The sequence below is a fragment of the Natrix helvetica genome (genome assembly GCF_964273705.1).
Source record: "Natrix helvetica genome assembly, chromosome: 5".
Lineage (NCBI taxonomy): Eukaryota > Metazoa > Chordata > Lepidosauria > Squamata > Natricidae > Natrix > Natrix helvetica.
Genome location: NC_138551.1, coordinates 7,069,660 through 7,093,178, shown reverse-complemented (window position 1 = coordinate 7,093,178; position 23,519 = coordinate 7,069,660). Strand labels below are relative to the sequence as shown.

The 23,519-nt window shown below is 46.8% G+C and overlaps 1 protein-coding gene across 1 annotated transcript in view; it reads right to left on the bottom strand.

Annotated features, from left to right (window-relative positions):
- Positions 1 to 2,477: 2,477 nt before the first annotated feature.
- ABCF3 (ATP binding cassette subfamily F member 3) overlaps positions 2,478 to 23,519 on the bottom strand; it is a 46,062-nt gene continuing 25,020 nt past the window's right edge. Inside the window, exons 12-21 of the mRNA XM_081955289.1 lie at positions 23,459 to 23,514; positions 22,585 to 22,785; positions 19,991 to 20,067; positions 18,475 to 18,519; positions 17,108 to 17,240; positions 11,207 to 11,295; positions 8,888 to 8,979; positions 7,403 to 7,535; positions 5,036 to 5,123; positions 2,478 to 3,717 (exon numbers count right to left, since the gene is read on the bottom strand). Of these exons, the coding sequence (XP_081811415.1) occupies positions 3,559 to 3,717; positions 5,036 to 5,123; positions 7,403 to 7,535; positions 8,888 to 8,979; positions 11,207 to 11,295; positions 17,108 to 17,240; positions 18,475 to 18,519; positions 19,991 to 20,067; positions 22,585 to 22,785; positions 23,459 to 23,514 (1,073 nt within the window). The 3' untranslated portion in view covers positions 2,478 to 3,558. The remainder of the gene's footprint in view (positions 3,718 to 5,035; positions 5,124 to 7,402; positions 7,536 to 8,887; positions 8,980 to 11,206; positions 11,296 to 17,107; positions 17,241 to 18,474; positions 18,520 to 19,990; positions 20,068 to 22,584; positions 22,786 to 23,458; positions 23,515 to 23,519) is intronic.

Below are 23,519 nucleotides of genomic sequence, written 5' to 3'. Positions count from 1 at the left end.
GCTGAATTAGAATCATAAGTTATCTTGTCTGTTACAGATAGTCCTCGATTTACAAGAGTTTATTTAGTAACCGTTCAAAGTTAGAGCGGCACTGGAAAGTGACTTATGGACGTTTTTCACACTTCGTTGCAGCATCCCCACGGCCATGTGTTTTTAATTCAGATGTTTTAACAACTGACTCACTTTTATGACGGGTTGCAGTGTCCTGGAGTCGCGGGATCCCCTTTTGCGACCTTCTGACAAGCCAAATCAATGGGGAAGCCGGATTCACTTAACAACCGGGGTTACCAATTTAGCAACGGCAGCGATTCACTTAACCAGCGTGGCAAGGAAAGTCATAAAATGGGGCAAACTTCATTTCACAAATTTCTCTCTTAGCCACATAAATCTTGGTCTCAACTGTGGTTGTAAGTTGAGGACTGCCTATATTCTATGCGCCACAGTATTCTTAAGACTTTTTTCAGGACTGTTTCCAAGACGTTTAGCAAACACTGGACAGATTTTATCCTGTTGGGATAAGTTCCACCATACCTTTGTGTACAGGTACTCCTCGTCTTACAACAGTTCATTTAGTGGCCATTCAAGATTACAACAGTTCTGCAGTGACTTATGACCGTTTCCCACATTTACGGCCATTGCAGCATCCCCATGGTTTCTTAGATATTGCGTGATCATCATTTGTGATCTTCTGGCAAGCAGAGTCAACGGGGAAGCAAAAGTCACTTAACCAGTGTTACAAACTGAACCACTGCAGGGATTTACTTAACCACTGTGGCAAGAAAGGGCATAAAGGATCAGGTTCCCCTTTGCACCTATGTGCTAGTCGTTCCCGACTCTAGGGGGCTGTGCTCATCTCCGTTTCAAAGCCGAAGAGCCAGCGCTGTCCAAAGACGTCTGCGTGGTAATGTGGCTGGCATGACTAAATGCCAAAGGCGCACGGAACGCTCTTTCCTTTTCACCAAAGGTGGTCCCTATTTTTCTACTTGCATTTTTACCTTGTTCCCCTGAAAATAAGACCTGCCCGCAGCAGCCCATAGGTCAGACCTGCCAGCAGCAGCCATGAGGTAAACCATGCTCGCCGCCTCCTGCACCTCAAAAATAATACCACCCCAAAAAGTGCTTATTTGGGGGGTCAAAAGAAATAAGACCGTCTTATTTTCGGGGAAACGTGGTACGTGCTTTTGAACTGCTAGGTTGGCAGTAGCTGGGACAAGTAACGGGAGTTCTCTCCGTTATGCAGCGCTAGGCATTCAAAGCGTCGAACTGCCGACCTTTCTGATCGACAAGCTCAGCGTCTTAGCCACTGAGCCCTCAAAGAAAGGGCATAAAATGGGGCAAAGCTCACTCAACAACTATCTCGCTTCACAACAGAAACGTTGGGCTCAATTGTGATCGGTCGAGGACTCCCTGTATACAATCAACTCCGTTAGACACCCCACGGTGTAAAACTACCATATTTTTCGGAGTATAAGACGCTCCTTAGTTTTTGGGAATGCCTCTGCCTAGCAGCATCCATGGTATTCAGCTGACACATGGTAACAAGGACAGCCAATGAATAGGTGGAGCAACTAAGTCAGCCAATGAGGTCTATTTGGACTGTGAAATTGGCTGTGTGAGCAACAAGGAAAGAAGGAAGGAGCCTGGCTTAAGATGAGAACTGAAAGTGAAACTGCTTGTGTTTTGCTTGTATTTACTACCTTGGAAAACCTGCTTTTGGTAATGTATTGTATATTATTATTATTATTATTATATGATTGTATCACAGCGGCCAGTTGTTTCGCCGGATTTGGCATTGATTACTAGTCGGGCCCCACCCAGGGGCCTAGGATGTCGTAACGTATTTTCATAATATGCGTGCAGATCCAAGCAGTGCAGCTTTTTGCATTTGACTGATGGTGATTTTGTCAAGTTTTAACTGTTTTAAATGTAATTCCAGTGCTTTTGGAATAGCACCCAGTGTGCCGATTACCACTGGAATTACCACTGCTGGTTTGTGCCATAATCGTTGAATTTCAATTTTTAAGTCCTGGTATTTCGCAATTTTTTCATGTTCCTTCTCGTCGACCCTGCTATCATCTGGTATTACGATGTCTATGATTGTAACCTTATTTTTCTCAACCAGTGTTATTATTATTATTTTCAATCCTGCTGAATCAGTTACTGTGCTTTCGAACGTGGTTGCTGCTGCAAACTCTTCAGCCCTTATCGCAGCCTGATTCAGCACAGCTGATTGGTGGGTGGATCGGATTGCCGGAATAGCCCCAATCAGCTGTTCCAGGCTGCAGGGATTGCCACAGACCATCTCTGCCTCCATGCCTCGCGTTTTTGGCCTCTGGTGGGGATGGGTAGGGATACATTCGGTGTATAAGACGCTTCCAAACTTTCACCCCTCTTTTTTGGGGGGAAAAGTTGCGTCTTATACTCCAAAAAATACAGTACCCGTGCTATTAAAAAAAGGGGAAAATATGAAATCCAAGACCAGAGAGAGAGCCATTTTATTTACACCGCGGTCTCAGAGCTGATGAACAGGGGATGAAAGCGTCAAGTTGCAATGTCAAACCACTTCATGTTATTATCGAGACATGGTACGTTAGCTGGGACACATCTTAACCCTACATGGAGTTGGGACCTTGGGAGGCTCAGGAGACCATTGTTAGATATAAGCGCCCCCCCTGCCCCCCCCCCAAAACCCAGAACAGCCAAGGCCACCACCTTCTGGCAGAAGAGGAAAAGCTGCTACGTTTCCACCGTCGTGTACCCTGCATACAGTAGTGTCACTTTTTGTAGCGTGTCGTGTCTCCCCCGTGTCAAGATCATCTCGAAGAACGGAAGAACGAAGATGGGCTCCTATCCCCGTACAAAAAGCATCACCATCTGAGTGGGGGCAGGGGGGGGGGGGGAGGAAAGGAAGTTTAAGGCTATGCCATGAAAAAAAAGGAGCCATTTCAAGATAACCTGGCTTGCTCGTTTGCTTGCTTGAGTGGTGCTTGGAGGGGCTGCAACTCTTCCCAAAAAGAGGTGGGGGGAGGAAGAAGGCAAGAAACGATCCAGTTTCCAAAGGACGGTTTGCAGCCCCAGCCCATTTCTGGGAGAAGCTACTCAACGTGCAACATTTCGCAGCATCTGACACCCCCCGAAGCTTTCGTACATTCTTCGGCGGGTGGGTTCAGTTCTAACGACAGGAGGGGGTGGTAGGGGTGGGAAGAGACAGGACAGCTTGGAGCAGCGATGTCTCTTCCCCCATCCCTTCGCTAAATCAGCCCTGGGCGGAACCCCCCCCCCCACCTCTCCCTTCAGCTGTCCTTCCGTCCCCGCCCAGCAGAGACTTGGCACAGATCCAGCAGCGGAGTTGGCAACTTGGGTTCCTTCCGTCCTCTCTTTCCCAGCGGATGCTGAGTTTCCCGGGTGGAAGGAGGGGGATCAGCTCGGCGGCTGGCACGGCCGACGTTCGCCCGATGGCAGTGGAATCCCCCCTGGCGACTCCATGGGGCGAGCGGGAGGGCTGCTGCAAGGGCGTGTTCTGCTCCCCACCAGCTCACGCACCCCAGTCTGGCGGCTTTATAGGAAACCTTCTTTCCGGAACTGCTCTTGCAGGATGTCTCTGTACTCGTCGAAGCCGCCCTCGATGCGCTGGACTGTGCCATTGCCGCACACCCATAGCTCCTTGCACACCAGCCGGATAAACCGCTCGTCGTGCGAAACTAGGATCAAGCCGCCCTAAAACAAGAGGGAGGGAAGGAACCTCACTTTAGAACTGGGGAGAGTGTAGCCTCCAGGCCAACTGTTCCCGCACGACAACTTTCTTGCCATTTGGCTTTGAATACGATAAAAACCCCTTGGTGCTCTCTGAGCTTGGTTGATTTCTTGCAGATGTTTCGATACCATGGGTGGGATTCTACCTGTTCGGACCGGTTCGAGTGAACTAGTAGCTCTGCCGGTCAGATGGCAATGAACCGGTAGCTCCGATTAGCAGCTGGCCCCGCCCACTCGCCCCTGCTCTATCCTGTCCTTTATTTCCTGCTTTCTAGCTCATCGCAATTGCATGGCACAGCTGATCCCCCCCCAGCTGTTTTACGTACCCTTGCTGACTTGGAAGGTAAGCAGCGGAGCTTCTAAATCAGTGGTTCTCAACCTGTGGGTCGGGACCCCTTTGGGGGTCGAACAACCCTTTCACAGGAGTCGCCTAAGACCATCGGAAAACACGATGGCCTTTAGGAACCGAGACACCAATTTTATGGTTGGGGGTCACCACAACATGGGGAACTGTATTAAAGGGTCGCGGCATTGGGAAGGTTGAGAACCACTGGTCTAAATGCTCCATTTTCAGCACTGCACGGGTGTGCAAAGCACACACTCACCGAATCGGTTGTTCAACCAGCAGCATTCCACCACTGTTTGATACCTAAACCGGGTAACATCATCTGTCAACCTAACACTGATGATGTTATCTAGTTTGGGTAATGAAACGTCTGTAAGAAAACAGCTAGGCTAGAGATCACCTCATTTCAACCTTGAGCTACAAATATTCTCCTTTAGCAATAGCACTTAGACTTAGCTAGCTGCAGTTCAAATCTCACGGGCTCAAGGTTGACTCAGCCTTCCATCCTTCCGGGGTCGGTAAAATGAGGACAGAGATTGCTGGCCATGGGGGGGGGGGGGGGGGGGGGGGCGCTGTAAACTGCTTAGAGAGGGCTGTAAAACCATTATGAAGTGGTATATAAATCTAAGTGTTATTGCTATATACCGCTTCATAGTGATCTACAGCACTACGTTTGATAGCAGGGATGTCAAATTAGATTTCATTGAGGGTTGCATCAGGATTGTGTTTGACCTTGGGGGACTGGGTGGGTGTGGCCTGGGTGGGTGTGGCCAGCTCAACTTCACTCCTGTTAGGGATGCCTTGGGTGACCCAAGCGCTCTGCTAGCGAAAGCAGGCTCCCGAACTCTGTTTTCAGGTGCAATGGCCTCGTGCAACCCTGCCAGCAAAAATGGCGCTCGGCAATACTAACATGCAAAGTCAAGTCTGCAGACTTACCCGGAATTTGTTGAGTGCTTTCGCTAGAGCTTCAATGGTTTCCATGTCCAGGTGGTTGGTTGGTTCATCCAGTATGTAGAAGTTGGGGCTACAAGGGGAGGAAAATGGCAATTACAGTACAGGACATTCTTGATTTACAACTTTGAGGCTGGGATGATCACTAACATTCCATCATGTTGGTCATTAAGTGGGACATCCCAGGGGCCTGCCTGATTTTAACTCCCTTTTTGGAGGTGTTCGTTAAGGACACGTGATGGTCGCAAAGGAAATGCAGCTGTCGCCAAGCAAAGCCAATGTCTACAATGGGTGGGTTTTTTTTTTCTTTTGTCGGAAAATGGAAAACGAATGCCGGCTTCTGGCAAAAAAAAAAAAAAAACACTCTCTGCCCACTATTTGTTTTTTTCCATTTAAAAAAAAATACAAATATAATCTTTGCAAGATTTCCACATTGTTAAGCCTCCATTATACTCTTTTTATCCGTACATACATACCTTTATATATCTATATATCTATTTTTACACATTTTTCATCTACTCATATGATAATTTACACTGATATTTCTTCTATACAGATTACTCTTTCAATGTACTTATTTCTATAGCATCCAGCTTATGTCATTCTATGTACATATATTTCTCTTATAATTCTTATTGTGTACTATTTTATTTACAATCGATCTTACATATCCCCCACTCTTGTTAATTATGCAGTTTTATGATAGTTTTCAAATTTCTTAATCTTTTTTCCCCCTTTAATGCTTTCTTATTCCCCCTTTAATGCTTTCTTATTCTTTGCCTCTTTCCTCTAGCCATTTGTACCATAAATTCCATACTACCGTGTTTTCCTGAAATTACAACATGTCCTAATAAGGCCATGCTACACTTTTCTGGTGGGCAAAAATATAAGCCCTCCCCCGCAAATAAGCCCCCTGGACAACCCTCCACCTCCGGCCAGGCAGAGCGCGGCTCACCAACCTAGCGGGTATCCCGAAGGTGCCAAACCGCGGGAACTGGGGGGGGGGGGGAGGAGGCAAAGGTGATCGCGTTGCTTAGCGCCTTCAGGATACCGCTAGGTTGGTGAGCGGCTCTCTGCCCAGCTGAAGAGGGGGGTTGCTGGGCAGCTGCTCTCTTGTGAGCGGGCTGCCAAAGAGCCGTGCACAGCCTCATGGGTGAATGGCTGTGTTGCGCTGCTGCGACAGCGCAACACAGCAGCCATGAAGTGACCATGCTCATGAGCAGCCACCTGGCAAACCCCCTTTCCAGTCGGGCACAGCGCCATTCACTGACCTCTGGTATTGCCAAGCCGCGTGAGCACCTGTTCGCCGCCGCCTGGCTCCCACGGCTTGGTGCCTTCGAAATGGCGGTGAATGGCGCTCTGCACAGCTGGAGAGGGGATTGCGCGAGCGGCTGTTCTGCTCTCGCTCGCGCACCTCCCAGCCTCACGATGCCCTAGCCCAGCTTTCTCCGCAGAGCCAGGGGATCTCTGCTGCTGCCACCGCATGGCTTTTTCTGCGGCTTCCAAACAGAGTCTTCCGGCAGTGGCTGCTCTAGGCGTATGCCCTGCCAGAAGCTGGGCCACAACCATAGAGCATATGCCCAGAACGGCCACTGCCGGAAGACTCCATTTGGAAGCCGCAGAAAAAGCTATGCGGAGGCCCCCTGGCTTGCGCAACCCACCTCTCCAGCTGTGCAAAGCGTCATTCACTGGCATTTTGAAGGCGCAAGCCGCGGGAGCCGGGTGGCGAACAGGCGCTCACACGGCTTGGCAATACCCCTAGGTCAGTGAATGGCGCTGTGCCCGGCTGGAGAAGGGGTTTGCTGGGTGGCAGCTCATGAGTGTGGTTGCTTCATGGCTGTGCCCGGCTCCTTGGCAGCCCGCTCACAAGAGAGCAGCTGCCCGGTAACCCCAAAACAATAAACCCTCCCCTCAAAATAAGGCCCCAGCCGTATTTTGTGTGTAAAAAGAAAAGACCCTGTCTTATTTTCGGGGAAACACGGTAAGTAATACTCACTTTCTCCTTTGTCTTTTCTTTCTTTTATAAGTCTGTCCATTTCAGCGCATTCTAATACTTTTTAAATCATGTTTTCTTCTATTGGTGTATTTTTGTTTTTCCAGTTTTGTGCGTATGTGATTCTTGCTGCAGTTATTACATGTAATATTAAGTATTTAATTTTTTCCCCTCATAATTCCCTGTAATTATCCCTAATAAAAATAGTTCTGGTTTTGGTTCTATTGATTGTGGGGATATCTCTTCCAGCCAGTTTTTTTATTCTTGTCCAATATTCTTTTGCTTCTGTACCACTATTTGAATAATGCAAAACAACAATAACAGAAAACAAACCAACGATAACAACCCAGCAGGATTACCAAGGCATGGTCATCTGGGCAAAAGCCACTCTGCTCTTCTGCCCCCCGGACAGGCTGGCAACAGGGCGGACGGCCAATTCTCCAGAGACTCCGTAGCTCCCCAGCTGATGACGGTACTCCTCCTCTGTCTTCCCTGAATTGCGTGGGGCAGAAAGAGAGGCGTGAAATCCATGCCTAAAACGTTAGTTGTGGCCCGCCCTGCAGGCAGCCAGTGGAGCTGGCAGCAGAGTCAGATAATGAGGAAGTTGGGGAGGAACATGGGCCAGTCCTGGGGGCTGAGGAAAGCTCAGATGAGGGCTCTATGTCGGAGGCAGAGAGGGGACCACAGCCATATGCCAGGTATCAGCTGCCTTCAAGGTCAGACATCACTGAGGCAGATGAACAGCTGGAGCCTGTTCCCAGTATGCGCATGCACAGAGTTGCCAGACGAAGGGAACAGCTAAAGAACAGGGGCTGACTTGGGAGTAAGGCCACAGGTGGACGATGAATGGTCCCTCCCAGAGGAAATAAAAGAGGAGCAAAAGGGGAGTGGAGTTTCCAGGAGACCATTAGTTTGCTTAATTGGTTTGTGACTCTCCGAGACTCCTTGCCAATTTCTGCAGGTATCGGCCTGGCAGCTCTCCAAGCCAGATAAGGTCTGTGACTGAAAATCCTCCCTTGAAAGACTTGGATGTGAATGAGTAGAATTCACAGCAAATTAATAAAAGGGTTTTTTGTCGGGACTAGAAATTTGCTTCATGCTCTTGGGAAGCCTCGGTCAGAACATATATACAGTAGCTTGCCCTCCCCATGTTGGTAGGGTATGGTTTTCTCCTTGGTAGTGCCTAGTTTAGGCTATTGTTTTCTGCTTGGCTTTTTGTCTGGGGTTAATCCCTGCTTATCTGGGTGTTGGTTACAACCAACCAAATTCAGAGAGCATCAAGGGCTCCACAATTCAGCCCTGATTTCCTAAAGGAAATATTCTCCTTTATTGGTTTACAAACGCTAATGGGCAAATTTATTCACAGTGGTATGAATTTGGCCACAGTGGCTGATAGACCATGGTTTGTGGCTTGTTCAAGGAGATGCAAAAAAATGGGAGTAGAGGCCTATAAAAGCCCACCAGTATACTTTCTCTGCCTCTCAGATTCAATGAGAATAGATGAGCCAAAAGCAGAGTAATATCCCCAAATGAGGGCTTTAAGACCAATGCCATAACATCAGTACCTTTTGGACTATGGGTTTGACAAAACCCAGTGTGGCCCACTGATCAATAAAAGATGCTGCTGGCTTAACAGGTTCCAGGAACCCTTGCCAATAAACTTAGGATAAAAAGCCATGTTTTAGAATGAGGTTGTCACTCAAGTCATTGTCTTTAATCTTCAGTGTTCAATGAACAGAGCAGGGCAAAGTGCGCTCAAGGTATTTCTGATGGTTAACTGGGTAGGCCCTGAAACTGCGGGAGCTGAAATCTAATGAATTGTGAGAGGGCGTTTGGCAACTTACCTGGAAACTTTTTTGCTAGTAGTTCTGTGGCACTAATGTCCAAATCCAGTTGATCCACATGATGCTGGCTGAAATAGCCAATTTTAAGATTTCTGCCAGGCAGGAAAAAAAAACATTGTTGAAACTAGAGTTTAAAACAAATCAAAAGTTGGAATTAAGATTGCTGGGAGAAATATCAACCACCTCAGATATGCAGACGATACCACTTTAGTGGCAGAAAGCGAAGAGGAACTAAAGAGCCTCTGGATGCGGTTGAAGGAGAGTGCAAAAGTTGGCTTGAAACTCAACATTAAGAAAACAACGATCATGGCATCCGGCCCTCTCAATTCCTGGCAAATAGATGGGGAAGATGATTTTATTTTCCTGGGCTTCAAAATCACCGCAGATGGGGACCGCAGCCAAGACATTAAAATTTGCTTGCTCCTGGGGAGGAAAGCTATGGCAAATCTAGACAGCATACTAAAAAGCAGAGACATCACCCTGCCATCTAAAGGACGTATAGTCAAGGCTATGGTTTTCCCAGTTGCAATGGATGGCTGTGAAAGTTGGACCACAAGAAAGGCTGAAGGCCATCCAACCGGTCAGTCCTAGAGGAGCTCAACCCTGACTGCTCTTTAGAAGGCCAGATCCTGAAGAGGAAACTCAAATACTTTGGCCACCTAATGAGAAGGAAGGACTCTCTGGAGAAGAGCCTCATGCTGGGAACGATTGAGGGCAAAAGAAGAAGGGGATGGCAGAGAAGGAGGTGGCTGGATGGAGTCACCGAAGCAGTTGGTGTGAGCTTAAATGGACTCCGGGGGATGGTAGAGGACAGGAAGGCCTGGAGGAACATTGTCCATGGGGTCGCGATGGGTCGGACACAACTTCACAACTAACAAAAACATTATTTAAAACATTAGCCAAAGGAATAACTCCCTCTTTTGCAAGATAAATGTGCTCCCCTGCCTGAGAAGGAGAGAATAAGGAGGATAAAAATTGAACCTGGCTTCGGTTGCTTAAGGAGACATATTCCTTACTGCTGTTCTCTCCGAGCTGTGGAAAATTTCAGGATCCATTCCAAAAAGGGACTGACATAATATCTAATCTATAACTCTTCAAAGAATCCCCACATTTCCCCCCCCCCCCCTAGGATCACTCAACAGCAGCAAAGGGTTGCATTTTTTTCGAGGTCAGTCTTCCCTCCTGGTGGTTTCCGTCCACCCACCCACCCAATCCCAGGGAGGGGAGGAAGAGGAGAAGGCAAGACTGGCACTGCTCAGGGCTTGGTGTTCTGCAGCCCTTAATGGCGTTGTTTCTCAACCTTGGCCGTTTTTAAGATGGATGGACATCAACTCCCAGAATTCTCCAGCTGGCCACCTAATTTAAAGTTGCCATGGTTGAGAAACGCTGCTTTTAAGGGCTGCAGAAGAGCAGGAAAGTAGGGCAGAGACAGGAAGCAACAGCAGTGTTGCACCTCCCAGCTAACATTGAGAAGCTAAGAGTAGCAACTCCTCCCCTAAGGAAGGAAGGAGCAGCGGGGGGGTGGGGGTGGGGGAGAGGTAGCTTCATTCAGCTTTTGAGCCTACTAGGCCTTGGCCTGAGCTGAGGAGCTTATGTTGCACCCAATGTGGCCTTTAGTTAGTTAGTTTGCTTCATTGTCATTGCACATGGAGCAACGAAATTAAATGCTGTCTGCAGTGTATGTTATAACTATACAAATAAAAACACAAAACATACATCCTTTACATTCTATATAACTGAAATGGAAAACCTCAATATGGTTACTGCCCTGCAATAGCTGCTGTTTTTCAGCCCATTTGTCCTTGATTTTATTATCCTGCACCGTCCGCCAGATGGTGATAGTTCAAAAAAAAAAAAAAAAAGGGGTGGTGGTGCCCAGGATGAGATGGATCTTTAAGGATGTTTGGAACTTTCTTAAGGCAGCGGGAGCTATAAAGCTCTTCCAAAGAGGGGAGAGGGCAACCCGTGACCCTCTGGGCAATGACGTTGACCCTCTGGAGCGCTGTCCTATCTGCCACTATGCAATTGGCAAACCATACATAAGTGCAGCAAGTTAAAACTTTAAAAAATTAAGTTTAGCTTGTGAATTCAAAACCATTGTTCTAGTCCAATGTGCTGAGATTTTGCCAAAAGTTTCCCATCTTTACGGAAAGGTTAAAAGGTTATCTCCAAAGTAGACAGAAAGCAACGTAAAGGACATGTAACCCTCAGGGATCCAGGATGCTATGGATTACTTTGCAACAAGTCAGCAATTTTCTATGAGTGTGTTCTCTTCTTCTCATTCCACCCTATCTCTTGTGATGGTGGTTTGAAAGCTACCTGTGAGCGTGCCTAATCCCTTGTACAGGTGCCAGGTCTCCCATCAGGATCTTCAGCATGGTAGATTTGCCGGCTCCATTCTCTCCAACCTAGAAGTAAATGATATATATATATATAGCGTCACAACCCCTGGTATGCCCAAATGTGGGAGGGAACACACTGCTTCCCTTTTTCTGTCTTTCGGCTCACTCCAGGAGACCATCCAGGCAGAAAACCATTTTTTAATGTTGCCTTTGTTACATTTGTGTTATTTATCAGCACAAATACAACACACATACACACACATAATCACAGAAACATCCTGCCAAGCTCTATTTTAGGATTCCAGAACTCAGAGAAATGGGGGAAACCTTACTGTGATGCATGCATATTTACTTATAGCCCTTTTAATCTGCTTTCAAATGGAAGAAAAGTAGCTGATTTACAATCAAAGGAAGAAAAGTTATTTTAGAATAGAATAGAATAACAAGAGTTGGAGGGGACCTTGGAGGTCTTCTGGTCCAAGACCTTGAGGTGCAGGAGGCGGCGAGCGTGGTCACCTCATGGCTGCTGCTGTGTTGCAATATTTTTGGGGAGGGCTTATTTTCAGGGGAGGTCTTATTTTAGTGCAAGTGTTCAGCAATCCGCCTGGGTTTATTATCCGGGCAGGTCTTATTTTCAGGGAAACAGGATAAACATACCCAGTTCCTGCAACCGTTCTTTATATGTTTGAGCCTCCAGTCCCCTAATCATCTTTATTGCTCTTCTCTGTACTCTTTCTAGAGTCTCAACATCCTTTTTCCAAGTGTGGCCTTACTAAGGAATTATAAAGTGATATTAAATTAAATTTGCCTCTTCAAAAACCTTGGTGTATCTTATACTCCGGTGCGTCTTAAACTCTGAAAAATACAGTACTAATCCCTAAAAAGAATTTGTTTCGGCCAAATGAAATGATGATAAACTCTGTAATCTATTGATGCTATACACCTTGATACTTCCCTTTTTTTTACGCCAGAAAAGGTGCACATAGGTTGGAAGTAAATCAAAATGTACTGGCCAATTAAAGAAACTAGGATAAGCTATTTAAATTCAAGGAGACCTACGAAGTGTTAAACCATTATATGCCATTGGCTGAGATGGGCGGCCATAAAAACCAATCAATCAAGCCAACAAATGTGATGGGCAGTTTTATGAAAATTAGGTACATCAATCTGTCACATGCACCAGCCAAGTTCTTGGGATGTTTATTTGTCGCACAATTGTTTTGCATAAACCTTCCTTCATCAGTTAATTGAGCTTGTTTCTTAATACATAACACCACATTGGTTGCCAGTTTGCCTCCTGGGTCCAATTCAAAGTATTGGTTGAAGTCCCTTATGGCATGGGACCAGGTTATCTGAGGAACCATTTTGCTCCAAGGGGACACGCCTGCCTCAACCATGTGGGCAGAAAAGGCCTCGCTCGTGCTCTGTCGGCCAAGGAATTTCGGTTAGCGGGGGCAAAGATAAGAGTCTTCTCTGCCACGGCTCCTACCCTTTGGAACAGACGGATAGAATCAAGATCACGTGAAGGGTTAATACCACTTTATAATGCCTTAGTAAGGCCACACTTGGAATACGGCATCCAGTTTTGGTCACCACGATGTAGAAAAGATGTGGAGACTCTAGAAAGAGTGCAGAAAAGAGCAACAAAGATGATTAGGGGACTGGAGGCTAAAACATATGAAGAACGGTTGCAGGAACTGGGTATGTTTAGCTTAAGAGAAAGAAGGACTAGGGGAGACATGATAGCATTGTTCAATATCTCAGAGGTTGCCACAAAGAAGAGGGAGTCAAACTATTCTCCAAAGCACCTGAGGGTAGAACAAGAAGCAATGGGTGGAAACTAATCAAGGAGAGAAGCAACTTAGAACTAAGGAGAAATTTCCTGACAGTGAGAACAATTAATCAGTGGAACAGCTTGCCTCCAGAAGTTGTAAATGCCCCAACACTGGAAGTCTATAAGAAGATGTTGGATAGCCATTTGTCTGAAACGGTATAGGGTTTCCTGCCTAGGCAGGGGGTTGGACTAGAAGACCTCCAAGGTCCCTTCCAACTCTGCTATTGTATTGTATTGTACATCTTGCCTTCAGAGATGAGATCTGCCCTAAAATGGGGGGGGGGGGATCCAGAAGGGCCTTAAAATCAGGCTCGCTGGTTGACTTGCCCTGATGGGAATGCACTATGCCCGTGATGGCTAACCTTTGTGTTGTTCCGTGCGACAGCGCGCGTGCCCACACCCATAATACCCTATGTGCATGACACCCCCCCTCCCCGCGCCCTGCCCCCCTGCTTGAGAGATAGCTGGGGGCTGAAGTGTGTCAAGGAGCAAACTTCCCTTAATTAAGAAATACATCCAAACAGAGAGCTAATTAGTGCAAAATATTACTTTAGGTTATAAACTTTTTTTTTTTTTTTTTTTTCAAGAAGTTTTATTGGTTTTTTTAAAAACATTTATGCGGAAAAGGGTAAGTGGAATAGTTACAAATTTTGGCAGTTGCAAGTATGGCAGACGCCCCCTCCCTCCAGACTCCTAGGTTACATCAAAATATCAAACCTTATTACATAGTCATAAAAAAAATCAGCATATTAATTCTAGAAAAAATACTTTTCAATCAGTTTATATAATTATAATATATAGTCTAGTTGTAAATTCATTAATACTTTCGGTCTGTTTATAACATTGTGGTTTTCTTATTTATTTTTGTGATCTGAGCTTTCTTGGTGTTGCCCCTTCACCCCCCGCTGGCAGAGCTCCGGCCCCTCCCGTGTCCTGCATAACCGTTGTAGTGTCATCTGTTTTTTCTAGGTTCGCTTTGTTTTTTTCCATAAAGGCCTGTGCCTCTATGGGTGTGTTGATTCTGATTCTTGTCTCCTCCCAGAATATCAGCATACCTTCAGGCATCAACCATCTAAACCACACCCCCTTCTGGTATAATTTATTCGCCAATTGCGAATAGCTTTTCCTTTTTTCCCTAATTTTTTTGGGAATCTGCTTTAGAATGGTTATCTCCCTATCGTGGTATGTCAGTGTTTGCCCCCTTTGTACACCCAGAATTTCATCTCTTGTGGTTTTCCTAAGAAATTTAATATGAACCTCCCTGGGTACATTATGTGTTCTGGCATATGCTGAATTCACTCTATAAGCTAGATCTATCTCCCATTCCATCTGCTGTTTATCTTTGTGTATGTATTCAGCTAAAATGTTAGTCATAATGTCCCTTATATTTTCCCCATCTGCTTCTATTACATTTTGAAATCTAAGATAAAAGGACATTCTTTCAAACTCTGCTTTCATTTGTTGGATGTCAAGTTCTTTGTTCCCCTTCTGTAAGGCCTCTACCCCCCCCCTCGCCTCCGCCACCCCACCCTCCACAAGGTCCAGTCTCTGTGAGTTCTTAAAGATTTGGGCTTGATTCTGTTTAATTTCATCTTTCATTTCCCTTAACTGTTTCTTAATTTCCTCCTGGCCTTGTAAAATTTGTTGAAGCATTTGTTGGAAGTCTATCTCTGTAGTCTTGGGTTGCATCAGTTCTGATATCTTTGACTGTGTAGCTGGACTAGACGTTGCAGACGTTGGAGCAGAAGTAGCAAAGCCAGGCTTTCCAGGAGGTGGTCTTTTTGGAGACATGGTTTATGAAGCAAGGAGATCAGTCAAAGTAGAGACTGGGCAGCTGGAGAGGTAGAGCAGGCAGGCGAATTCAGAAGGCAGAGGATCCAAACAGATGGAGATTTCTTTAGTCACTCTAGCAGTAGATGAAAGTTTTTTTCTCCAAAGAGTTCAGAAAGTAGCAATCCACAAGGAATTCCTCTGGGTGACTCGGAGACAAAGACCGGAAGCCTGAATTTTAAAGGTGGAGTCAGGTTTCACAATTCATGAAGACAACGGAAGTGTGCCATCTTGCCCTGCCAGCTTTGGGCTCAGAGGCATAGTAAAATTTTTAAAAGTTCAAAAAGTTCTCAGTTCATCCATTAGTTCTGGAGCTAGGTCGAATGAAAATCACTTTTATAGGGGTGAGGCATCATTAGTTGGCTCTCCCCCCTCCTCCTCTCTGGGGATGGAAGGAAAGTCTTTTCAAGCCGCTTGTCCAAGGGAGGGGGGGAAATCCCCCTCCCTCTAGCCGCACCTCTAGCAGGGATCCGAAAGTTTAACTTTTTAAAAGTGCTGAAAAGTTCATCAATTCAAAAGCGAAGGAATGCAGAAAGGAAGCCTCTCACCATACTGCCGCTGCTTCGTTCGGAAGTGTGTTCTCCGATCGGCATGGGGCGAGACGCGTGCGCACGCACGTCCTCCAAAACTGCTCCCCGATGCCTAGAACGAAGCGGAGGAGCCCCCGCCAGCCGCCGCCGACGCCAGGACCCTCCGCGAGCCGTTCCTTCGGCAAGACGCCCCTCCAAGGCGTCTTGTGCCCCCCCAGAAGCGGGGGAAGCCCACCGGGAGAGCTGGAGCAGGCAGCGATCTGCCTGTCGCCGTAGCCGCCGGAACCGGAAGTCAGGTTATAAACTTTTGAGACTAAAGCTGCATGCCCGGAGCAGGCCGTGTACCGCCATTTAAGAAACTATACTGAATCGGCTCCTCAGCCTGGGGATCCTGCCATGATCAACCCTTAAATAGACTAGGCCAGGGGTCAGCAACCCGCAGCTCTGTAGCCGCATGTGGCTCTTTCATCCCTCTGCTGAAGCTCCCTGGCGCCAGTCGACATCACAATTTTGAGAGGAGCTTTTGGTTGGGGGGGGGGGGAAATAGGGCGCACCAGGAGACTCTATGGCAAAGGGGGGGGGGATTTTCAGCCAGCTCCACAATAGATAGGGCTTCAATGGCACGCCTTACAAAACTTGGATGGAGTTTTATCTTTTTTGCCTTTTACATAACCCTGCCTGTTTGGCTTATTTAGGCTCACTGAGGTGCTACTCCAAAAAAGGGTTAATTCAGGAACCAGGTTAAGCACATTGTATGCGCACAGACCAGAAATATTCCTGCTGAGCTGACAAGAGCATAGCAGCAGCAATAGTAATAGCACTTAGACTTATATACCGCTTCAGAGTGCTTTACAGCCCTGTTTAAGCGGTTTACAGAGTCAGCCTCTTGCCCCCAACAATCTGGGTCCACATTTTACTGACCTTGGAAGAAAGGCTGAGTCAATCTTGAGCCGGTCAGGATCGAACTCCTGGTGTGTGGGCAGAGTCAGCCTGCAATACTGCATTTTAACTACTGTGACAGCTCCTAGCTCTTATTAGGCCCCTCTGTTAAAAGCGCTTGTAGCATTTCTTTTTTCTTGGTCTATCCCAGTAATGGCGAAACTTTTGGTCATTGCATGCTGAAAGTATGCCCCCCCCATGCATAATGCAATGTGCGCCATGCCCCCATGCAGGGCACTCAACCCTGGTGCATGCAGCCCCGCCCCTGCCCCCTCACGCATGACCCCCACCCTCTCCCTCGCCGATTTTTGGCTTCTAGGTTGGAGCAGGAGGCTTTCCAGCCTAAAATGGGGGGGGCCTTGCACAGCGCCGCCGTGCCCCGTTTTGGCTTTCAGGTTGGTGGGCCGGAAGGCCTCCTGCACTAACCTGGAAGCCAAAATGGGGCCAGGGGCACTGTGCAAAAGGCCCCAAAATGCAATGTGAGCAGCCCCCCTGCATGCGCCCCCCCTCGCATATGCACAGCAGAGACCCGAAGTCCAGCTGACCGGCGGGAGGTGCACACGCATGCGTGGTGGAAGTGGGCTGGGGCAACAGCTGCTGTGCCACAGCTTCGCCATCACGGGTCGATCTACTGCAACAAAACAATTGCTGAAATATTGATTTTTTTGTTTGTTTGATTGCTTGTGGCGCTGAATGCTTCGTCGCTTCCACAGAATTCACCCTTTTGCCAAATATTTCATCTTACCACACAGATGCGAGAGTCCAGGTCGGCAGAGACAGAGAGGGAGCAGAAGATGTAGTTATTGGACTCGTAGTAAAAGTCCACTTCATCAAGTTGTAAGATGGGAGGAGAAAATTTCTCAAAGCCGTCTGGGAACCTACAGGGGGGAAAAAAGGGGGGGGGGGAATGAGCAAAAATGGAAGTGGTCAAAAGAGCTCTCCTTGCTTCTGTTAGATCAGGCGAATCAGCTTGGCATTAATTTCGTTTTATGAAGAATATCCTATGTTCGGAATACATTCCAATTACATTTACATACCGTATTTTTCGGAGTATAAGAGGCATCTTCCCTCCCATCCCCCCCAAAGAGGGTGAAAATTTGGATGCGTCTTATACACTGAATATAGCCCCACCCACCCACTGGCCACCACCCTTTGGTCTCTGCCTCCCTGTATCATTTCTGCCTTGCAAACTAGGCGCCCGAGGCTGGGTGATTTGCCTAAGGCAGTGTTTCTCAACCTGTCATTTTAAGAGGCATGGACTTCAACTCCCAGAATTCCCCAGCCAAATGGCAATCACATGACTGCAGGATGCTGCAAGGGCCAGAACTTTCAGGACCGCTTCCTTATGCAAATCCTGCTTCCATGGAAACCTTTCCAGGAGGCTTTTACGACCACTTATGCAGTAAGGCTTTTCTCTTATTTGGGCAAAAAAGAGGAATTGCAAAAAGAGGAATTCACTTCGATTTCCTGAAATAAGTTTTTCTTTCTTTGCAAAGCTGCTGCCTGCTTCCAAGCCATGTGCATTTGGCCTTCCCAACAGTAGATAAGTATCACTCCTTCAGCACTGTTGCAACCGTCGTTAAATGAGTATTTGCTAAGTGAGGCCTGTTTATACTGAATGTGAGAAGGCAGACGGGTGAGTAAGGAGACGTCTGGCCTTCTTTTTCTATGACAGACTAGAAAATAAGGCTTTCTTGTGCCCATCAACAGTCACTTCCTTCTGGGCATTCTCCCTGTCTGAGGGGAATGTGATCAAGAAAATTTTAAACTGCGCAGAAATGGATAGATTAACACTTGCTATTAAGGATAAAGACAAAAGTGAATACTTTTTGGTATGGGACCTATTTTATCAATGGCTAAATAATAGAAGTTAGAAAGGAGGAGATACAATTGGAAGAAATGGTAAAGGGGAGATTTGTTAAAGAAGATGATGTCAAATGTTAAATATCAATGTTATTATGTTATTATGTTATTAATATGGTGGCAAGGAATAATAACAACAAAAATGTATAATTAAGCACAATTGTACCCAGAACACACACTGTTTGATGAAAACTGAATGTTATATAAATAAAACAAATAAAACTTGAAAAAAAAAAAAGATTCACTTACTTCATTATCACTTCAGAATCTTTGTCCACTGGCTTCAGTTTTGGCCTGAAAGACAGACGCCGATCAATCTTGTTGCAGTAAGAGATAGGTATCAAATATCCAATCACTAAGCAGCCACTTAGGAAGCAGATAAACTGCCAGGACGGAGTACTTAAGAACTACTATAACTAGATTCCCTAGATCTTTTCTTCAAAAAGAGAGCTTATTTTCCTTTCCAAGTTATTTTCCCTCCTAATTCTGTCTTGTAAGTGTAAAGCAAGGGTCCCCAAACTTGGCAACTTTTAAGACGCGTGGACTTCAATTCCCAGAATTCTCCAGCCAGTCTTAACGTTACAAGTTTGAAGACCTATGGTGTAAAGGATTTCAAAGGCAGGGGAAAAAAAGGAGACCACCAATTCCTCTTGGTCAGTATGAAAATCTCTTAACACTATCATCTGAACTGTTCTTTATTTCACCTTTTATGGGAGACTAGAATTTTCTAAAATATAAATAAATTCAAATCTCCTAACTGTGGGGACAAGAGGAGGAGAAATCAAGAGAAATTATTGGGCTAAACTAGCCAATTAGCTATTTCTATTTTTTTTTTAATCAGATTTTTTTAAAAAAAAACATTTGTTGACAGTGGCTGGTGGAACTTAAAATCGGGATCTCCTCAAACGGAAGCAAACAGCTCAAGCTTTCCTGTTTCGACCAACATCGATAAGGTTTAAAGTAGGAGCCTTCAAACTTGGCAACTTTTAAGACTTGTGGACTTCAACTCCCAGAGATCTCCAACCTGCATGGCTGGCTGAGGAACTCAGGGAGTTGAAGTCCACAAGTGTGGAGAGCCCTGCTTTAAAGAGAGAAGCCTTTGCATTAGCACTGTTGATAACAGGTTGTTTCCTGCTCTAATGATAATGCAGTGATTTTTGAAAGATAGCCAGGGGCTGAAGTGTGTCAAGTAGCAAACGTCCCCTAACTAAGAAATACATCCAAGCAAAGAGCTGATTAATACAAAAATATTACTTTAGTTTATATAATTTGAGATTAATGCTGCATGCCAGAGGCAGGCCGTGTACCACCCTTTAAGAAAATGTTCTAAACCAGCTGCTCAGTCTGTAGATCCTGCACAGATCAATCCTTAAATAGATGAGGCCAGCGGGCAGCAACCTGCGGCTCTGGAGCTGCATGTGGCTCTTTCATCCCTCTGCTGCGGCTCCATCGGCAGTCGGGATCACAATTTTGAGGAGCTTACGGTTTTCGGGGGGAGGGGGGGAGCAGGGCGCACCTGTAGGAACTCTATGGCAAGGGGCAGGTTTTTCTGTCAGCTCCACAATTGATAGGGCTTTCGGTTAGGACAGGTAGAGGAAAAAGGAGGACGTGCTAGGAGGAGACTCTATGGTGGGGAAATGGCGCTTCCAGCTAGGGAACGGGGGGCTTCTGGTTAGGACCTTTGTGGCTCTTTGAGTGTTTAAGGTTGCCGACCCCTGGGCTAGGCAATCCATCCAGACGTTCATTTTTTGGGGGGGATACTCACAGCTTCTCCAACAGTTTGAGCTTGCTCTGAACTTGCGACGCCCTGTTTGCGTTATAACGGAATCGATCGATAAAGACCTGTGGGAGAAGAGCAGAGAGGATTCACGTATACAGAAGGATGCACCAGCTGCTGCAGGGACACAGTCTGGCAAAGGAAGTTGTGAGTCCGTGATTCAAACTGATTTATTTACATGAGTGTGCCACAGAGGTTTGAAGCAGAAGGGTTTTCAAACCTGCACACCCTGAAGTCAGCGGAACACAATAAGAAATGAGTCAGAGATTCTGTCCCTCTCTGATAGCCAACAAAAGCATTCGGAGGATATGCAGTGGAGGCTGAAGAAGATATACTCTGGGTGCATGTGGGTATAATATTCAAAATCATTAGTTAGAATGTTCTTATTCCTGGGTGCACAAACAAAAATCTACCGTATTTTTTCCACTATAAGACATACACCCCCCCCAGGCTGAAAATTTGGGTGCATCTTATACTCTGAATGTAGCCCCGCCCACCTGCCGGCCCCTACCCTTCGGCCTCCGCACGTCCTCTTCCTGGCTGCAGAGATTGCCACAGACAATAGCTTGTGTTTTGGGGCTCCAAATGCTCCATTTGGGACCCGTTCAAGGCTGCTGGGAACAACAGAGCACATCACCGCCGATCGCCACCTCTGCGCGTCCAATTTTTGGGTGGTGATCGGAGTGTTTGGAGGCTGAAAACGCGAGGCGTGGAGTCCAAAATGGCAACCCAGAACAGCTGCTGCCTTCTCTTACCCCTTCCGTGCTTCACCTGCTTTACTAATTGCAGCTCCCTGCGACGAGCAGCTGTGCTTTAGAAGCTTCTTTTCAGGCCCAACACACTCGCCCACAACCAGCGAACTAATGTGCTGAGGCTGTGCTGAAGGACGCTCGCCAGGTGGTGTGGCCCAACAGCGGCTGGCTGAGCTGTTGCTGGAATATGACAGCAATGAACACTATGGGACTGCCCTGGAGGCTGAGGAAGACTCTGGGGGATGTTCGGAGTCAGAGCAGGGACTAGAGAGGCCTGTTGGCCACCAGGTGGCGTCTGAGTCAGGGAGCAGTGAGGAAGAACAGAGGGAGGCTGTCCCTGACGTACGTATGCATAAGGCTGCGAAGAGGAGGGAGCAGCTTTGGAAAAAGGGTCACAGAAGGAAATAGGAACAGGTGGCTACTGATTGGCCCCTCCCGGAGAGCTTATAGGTGGGGCGACGGGAGGGGAATTTTGCAGGAAACAACAATTTACTGATCCAGCCGTAGAGAAAGATTGGGAGCATTTCGTGAGTTCAAGCCTTGCTTCATAGAGATAGCTTTCTGGGCTCCCAGCCAAGGGGTTGCTTATCCCCCTCCTTAGTTGTGGCAGACAGCCAAGTCTGCGTCCGCATATATTGTAGAGGCTTGGGACAGAACACCAGGTGAATACCTGGTAGGCAGAATTTATTTTCCTCCCCAAAAACTAAGGTCCGTTTTATACTCCGGGACATCTTATATAAAAAATAGGGTACGTTTGTGATCTGTTCTAATGAAGACAGAGAAATAAAGCTGAAACAGAATGAAAAAGAGTTACAGAAGCCTCTTTGCCATCTTCTGGAGACTTAGAACTTAAATTTGTCAGAGCCAGTTTGGTCTGATGGTTAAGGCACCATACTAAAAAATAAAGAGACTGTGAGTTCAAATCTCGCCTTAGCTATGAAAACCAGCTGAGGGACTTTGGGGCAGTCACTCTCCCTCAGTCCAACTCACCCTCACAGGGTTGTTGTCGTGGGTAAAATAGGAAGGTGCGTTGGATATGTTCGCCACCTAGAGTTATTTATAAAAAATGATGGAAGGCGGGAAGCAAACGAATAAAGTTTCAGTGTTTGTAAGCTGCCCATAGTAGTCTCGGGACAAGATGGCGGCACATACATTTAATTAATTAATTAATTAATTAAGCTGGCTCTCATGGTTATGTAGATTACATAGAGCAGGGGTGTCAAAATCGATTTCATTGAGGGGTGTATCAGGGTGGTGTTTGACCTTGGGGGACCAAGGTGGGCATGGCCAGCTCAACGTCACTGGTGCCAGACGCGCCTCTGGCAGCCCGAGTGCTCTGTCAGTGAAAACGGGCTCCTGAGCTCCGTTTTCGGCTGCAACAGCCTCTTGCGACCCTCTGCCAATGAAAATGGAACTTGGGAGGGTCACGCCTGGCCCTCGCAAACTGTTTTTGGCTGTGAAGGCATCTTGCATCCCTCTGCCAGTAAAAACGGAGCTCCATTTTTACTGGCAGAGGCACCGCGGACCAGACCTTCACTGTTTTCAGAGTGGCCCCGGGGATGAGATCTAAGCAACCCACAGGCTGGATCTGGCCCGCAGGCCTTGAGTTTGACACCCCTGACATAGAAGGAAGCATTTGAGAAGTGGCAGTCCCTTTTTTTGTGTGGTGCCCGGGATGAAAAGCCTTATTTTAAGGATCTGTTCTTTGCTTATCATATCTTATATCACATCATCTTTCATGTACAATACAGTATATCACATCATGTATCCTATCATATTTCATATGGCACTGTCAGATCAGCTGCCTCGCTAACCACTCCGCTCTCTGACCTGGATATGCTCCCGGTATTGCTGCTGGGCCTCGAATTCCCGCTGCTGGTTTTTCAGGCGTTCTTCTTTGATCTTGACAAAGTTCTCGAAGTCTCCACGGTAGCTCTCAAGGCGCTGGGAGTGCAGGTGGATGACATCAGTAGCCACAGCGTTTAAAAAGTTCCGGTCGTGAGACACTACAAGGATGGTGGACTGCCAAGTCTAGAAGGGCCCAGAATGGGGGGGGAAAAAAGTGAAGGGCAAGATTGAGGTCTCAGCCAGATCTGAAGGCCCCAAGCTCCTTAAACCAGTGGCCTTCAACCATGGCAACTTTAAGACTTGTGGACTTCAACTCCCAGAATGTGTCAGGGTTCCAAATAGCATCCAAAATTAAATCACAGTCCAAGGCAAAGGATTCCTCAAAGTTCCAATTTATTAAGAGAGCCATGTTGGCACATCTGAGAAAACCCGAATCTGAAAGCTTCCCGGTTTCCCCCACCCAGTTGAAAGTTCAAGATCTTGCCCCCATACCCACAAGTCCATCCCATGGTCCAATCTCCCACTGCCATGCTGGCAGTTCCACCCATCCAATTGCAGTCAGGTGCAGAGATGCAAAGACAAAAGGATGACCTTGGCTTTCTAGAAAGAATTTTGTTATGGCTGCATATCATCTAACTCCGTACAATCCCCCCTCCCATTTTCCCACAATAGAAAATGCCTAGTAGAATAATAGAAAGTGTGGCAGGCCAAAAATCCAAAAGAAAAGATGGCTGCAGGCCTGACGCTCTGGGAGTTGAAGTCCACAAGTCTTAAAATCGCCATGGTTGGGGACCTCTGCCTTAAACTATCCCTTGCCCCCCTCAACCGCAGATGTTTTTCCAAATTTTGGACAGACCTGCAAATAGTTTTCCAGCCAGATAATCGCCTTCACATCCAGCATGTTGGTTGGCTCTGGA